The sequence below is a fragment of the Lactuca virosa genome, chromosome 5 (genome assembly GCF_052849685.1).
Source record: "Lactuca virosa cultivar CGN04683 chromosome 5, Lactuca_virosa_CGN04683_v6, whole genome shotgun sequence".
Lineage (NCBI taxonomy): Eukaryota > Viridiplantae > Streptophyta > Magnoliopsida > Asterales > Asteraceae > Lactuca > Lactuca virosa.
Window position 1 is genome coordinate 353,539,316 of NC_136430.1, and position 4,184 is coordinate 353,543,499.

At 35.3% G+C, this 4,184-nt stretch overlaps 1 protein-coding gene across 1 annotated transcript in view; it reads right to left on the bottom strand.

Annotated features, from left to right (window-relative positions):
- Positions 1-278: 278 nt before the first annotated feature.
- LOC145116468 (MLO-like protein 11) overlaps positions 279-4,184 on the bottom strand; it is a 4,240-nt gene continuing 334 nt past the window's right edge. The window contains exons 1-15 of the mRNA XM_079052812.1: positions 3,570-4,184; positions 3,385-3,442; positions 3,069-3,289; positions 2,867-2,983; positions 2,722-2,782; positions 2,506-2,600; positions 2,310-2,384; positions 2,028-2,113; positions 1,875-1,924; positions 1,727-1,767; positions 1,458-1,631; positions 1,271-1,306; positions 1,109-1,176; positions 961-1,021; positions 279-816 (exon numbers count right to left, since the gene is read on the bottom strand). The exon at positions 3,570-4,184 is cut by the window's right edge and continues 334 nt beyond it. Coding sequence (XP_078908938.1) covers positions 430-816; positions 961-1,021; positions 1,109-1,176; positions 1,271-1,306; positions 1,458-1,631; positions 1,727-1,767; positions 1,875-1,924; positions 2,028-2,113; positions 2,310-2,384; positions 2,506-2,600; positions 2,722-2,782; positions 2,867-2,983; positions 3,069-3,289; positions 3,385-3,442; positions 3,570-3,701 — 1,662 coding nt within the window. The 5' untranslated portion in view covers positions 3,702-4,184 and the 3' untranslated portion in view covers positions 279-429. The remainder of the gene's footprint in view (positions 817-960; positions 1,022-1,108; positions 1,177-1,270; positions 1,307-1,457; positions 1,632-1,726; positions 1,768-1,874; positions 1,925-2,027; positions 2,114-2,309; positions 2,385-2,505; positions 2,601-2,721; positions 2,783-2,866; positions 2,984-3,068; positions 3,290-3,384; positions 3,443-3,569) is intronic.

Here is a 4,184-nt window from a genome sequence, read left to right on the forward strand (position 1 = left end):
TTATGAATCGAAGCACATTAACCCTGCAGTGAGATTGAACCACAAACGTACATAAGGTGATAGATGTTCCTTCAACCCTTCAACGGCTAGTTGACTAGTTCTAACAAAAGCCCACGCAAAGCTAAAACACAGGTTATCAGGATATTTCCAACCCAAGTTTATTTATTTTTAGAAAGTAAAAAAGAAAATTAATTATATCCGGCACAGTTCTAACCTTTTTTTTTATCAAAAATAATACTATATTTTTTTTTTCAATCTTGTGTGTTTTCGTATGGTAATAAAAAAAAGACTGTATCATTGTATGTTTACATTTACAATCATATAAATTTCAGAAATCATAACGTAATCACATCCCCTCCCCTATAAATAACCACAACTCACCTACCTCAACATATTAACAAATTAAAAAAAAATATCAATCTCTTACCTTCATTCCCTCTGAGCTGGCAACGAAGCCGATCTGGTAATAGTTTCCGGAACAAAGCTGGGTGAAGCCGAAGAAGACACAGAGGCACAAGGCCGAAGAAGTGGTGTCCCAACCCGACTAGAGTTTTCATTAGCAGCAAATGAGGAATTGCCACGTGGCGGTAACTCAATTTCCAGACCCTCGCCACGTGGCAAGCGGGCCCGCGGGCTATCCAGCTCACGGTGCTCTAATTCCTCAACAGATATGACTGTGCTTGTATCCGTGTGAACCGTTGAATCATCTCCATATATGCCTAACCGCCTTCTCCTTCTCCTTGCATCCTTTCCCCATCCATGGATTGTATCTCTTATTCTTTGTGGAATTAATGCTGCCTTGTAATTCGTACCCATCTGTGTACAACAAATCAACAATACACTCTTCATGTTACTGTATCCCACATCACTGTCCTATAAGTATCTATATATGTTGGAGTCTTCCTTCTTTCCACAGGGTTGATGTTTGCATGATGAAAAAAAAAAAAAAAAAAATCATACCTGGGTAACAAGGGCATAGAGTGGTAGGGTGCTATAGCTGCATAAGAATTGGCCCACAAACCTGGATAATGGAAACAAGAGACAAGAATAATGAGAGGTTTAATATAGCATGAAATCCATGTCAAATTCAATGGAATTTTATTCATACCCTAAAAACAGGCGTATGTACACGAGCATGTGGTTCTTGATGAAACAAGAATTATAACCGAATTGCCACTGGAATAACAACAGTACATAGTTGATGTATAAATATATATAATGCAAACTTTTGAGATGAAAAGATGTTAGGGAATTAAGTAGAAGAAATTACCCAGAACCAAAAGAAAGAAGCTAGTTCAAATGCGTTCTGCATACGAATTGTTATGAAGTTGTATTACTAAAAACTAGGATGGTGTATTAAACAAATAAATAAAAGTAGAATGCTATTTCTTGAATTTAACTGTAAAAACGAATGCTTGATGGAAATGAAGAATCAAATGGAAGGAAACTACACTAACCTGGAAAAGAATAAAGTGGATTAACTTGAGCAAAAGTTCTGGCTTTTTAAACCAAAAGAGTTCATCTCGAGGCTTTAACCTTCTTTCAGAGAAGAATCCCCCTGTATTTGCAGCACTTTCAAGTGCCAAAGTAGCAATAACATGTTGCAGTTTTGTCCCCACTAGCAAAACAAGCTGAACATAAACACACACACACACACACACACACACACGCACAATCAGAATATGAAAAAAGCCAATAGCTAACAATGATAAAAGTGACTTCTTACAGTTATAGGAATAATGGCAATCCAAAAATAAAGATTCGATCCTGCAAGCAAGGTACAATTATTTAGTTCATCTGTGCAAAAGACGTGAATGTCCTCACCATTGAAGATTACCCTAGAAAGCTTGTTCAGTTGCGTGTAAAATTAATACCTTTTATGTTAAAGAGCATAAAGGCCACCACAAATCCCCAGAGTGGGCCACTGCAAGGAATCAAGCAAGCAAAAACTTGAGCAACTTTAGATTAATGAATAAATGAACAAGAAAGAAAATTACTAAAAATGTGATTGAATGAAATTCCCTAACCTTACTCCAACTATTCTCTGAAATTCTTCTTCCATGGACCGAATCATATAACTGTGAAAATCATATTTTGATGTGAGGTTGTGATTCTGCCAAGAACAAGAAAAACAAACAACTGTGAACAATAATTTCAAGGTACAAGATTCAAAAATAAGGTTTATGGCATAACACAAACACCTATATTGAAATTCAATTAAGGGGACTCAACTTAATATATTACAAAGTTAAAGGTGTACTACAGAAATATACAACTTAAACAACTTAGCACAGCTTAAGGTTTCATACCATGATGAAGGCTTTACGTAGAGTAAGGTAATCTGCACGAACAACAGAACGCCCAAATTGTCGAAAAAAACATATCTGTAAACCATTTTAAACAAAACATATATGGACCATAGTCAATGTAACTAATTTCTTGTAAGTTATAATGATTGTTAAAAGGAAAATAAGAGTATAAAAATGTAATGTACTTACTACTTACCATCCAAGTAACTAAACCATTTGTAAGCAAAGGGTTGGATGAGTGGAATTTGACCATAGTTGACTGCCTTCGCATTGTCTCATCTCTTGATATTTCTGCACAAGTAAACAAGTTGTTACTAAATAACATCATCTAAGATGTTGACTCAAAACTAAAACAATTGTTATATTAAAGAATGATTATCAATTAGATATATAAAGTACAAGTGTATAATACCAGTTAGCACATCATGTCTGTCCACTTGAGCCTCATCTTCCCATCTCCTCCAACTATGGATCTGACAAAATTACAAGAAACACAAATTCAATACTTATTATTGAGTAAAAAAATATCAATTAAGAGTAAAGAAAAGTAAATAAACCTTCACAACAGCCAGAAGCATTGTTAAGCAGCTGTAAGACACATGAGTAATTGCCATGACAAATATAAATCGATGCAGTTGTTCAAGGCCTTCATATGATACAAAAGGCTCATAATCCTGTAGATTTGAATATACAAAAGGGATAAAGGAAAGACAACAAGCAAGATGTAGAAGCTTAATTGTTACATATTAGATGACTCACCTTTTGACAGGTGTTCTGATTCAATACATTCAATACTCTCCTTTGAGGATAAACAAAATTCATCAAAAGTTTCCTTTTACTACCCTCCATTTCTTCATCGACATCAGACCTAGTGCATGGAGCAAATGCACTATTATAGTACTTTGAGGGGATACAAATATTCGATATTATGCTAGAGGTGGCTGTAAGGAGGAGAGATATGAAGCCAAGAAGCATCAATTCTGCAGATAAACAACCAAAACATGATGATCAGAAAGATGACGTGGCATATCAGGAGTTCAGAATTCATTTGGTTCCATATATACCAAAAAAATACCTTCTTTCATTTTCTCCACGGCAGCAAGCAATGGCTTGCGATTTGTTTTCCTCAACCACTGTCATGTTAACACAAATTATCATGAAAACAATCAAAACTTTAGCCTAAAGATTCATGACTGAAGATATGGGACCAAATATTTGAAATATATTTTAAAAAACCTAACAAAGATGAAGAACACTTACGTTGCTCAAACGATGAATTGATCTCTCTACAAGCAAGGAAACAACAACAAAGATGGTCAACACGGTAGCCACAGACCATGTTGGAGTCAAAGCCAAAGATCTTGATTCTTCTTTGTCAACCTCGGACGACATTTTTCACAAATTGTTTACCCAATTTGTACGCCTGTAATTAAATTACCCTCTAATAACACCCTTATTCGAGCTCTTTACAACCGAACATCCAATTACCCATAACATAAAAAACGCATACAGCATATAAAGCGCTTTCTTGCTTCTTCTTTTTCTTTTACCCAGAAAAGAAGTCTTTGATTACTTGAGACCAGCCGTCATTGGCTCCAATCCAAACCGAAATCTTACAATGCAAGATTCGTGTTTTTTTTCTGAGTGATCTCTAATGGACTTTTAGTCGAACAGGCTGTGTGCACAGCAGATGATCCAAATGCGCGACACCCACTTTTCTTGGAGTTAAGTAGTAACATATATAAAAAAAAAAGTTACTTGTAGATGCAGTGCACGGTTGAGGAAATCAAGATTTGCACTTTCCAAATCGATCTTTAATCTTTACTTTCTTTGTATTTGTATCAAGATTTAAAAAGATTCAAAACAAAAACGAAT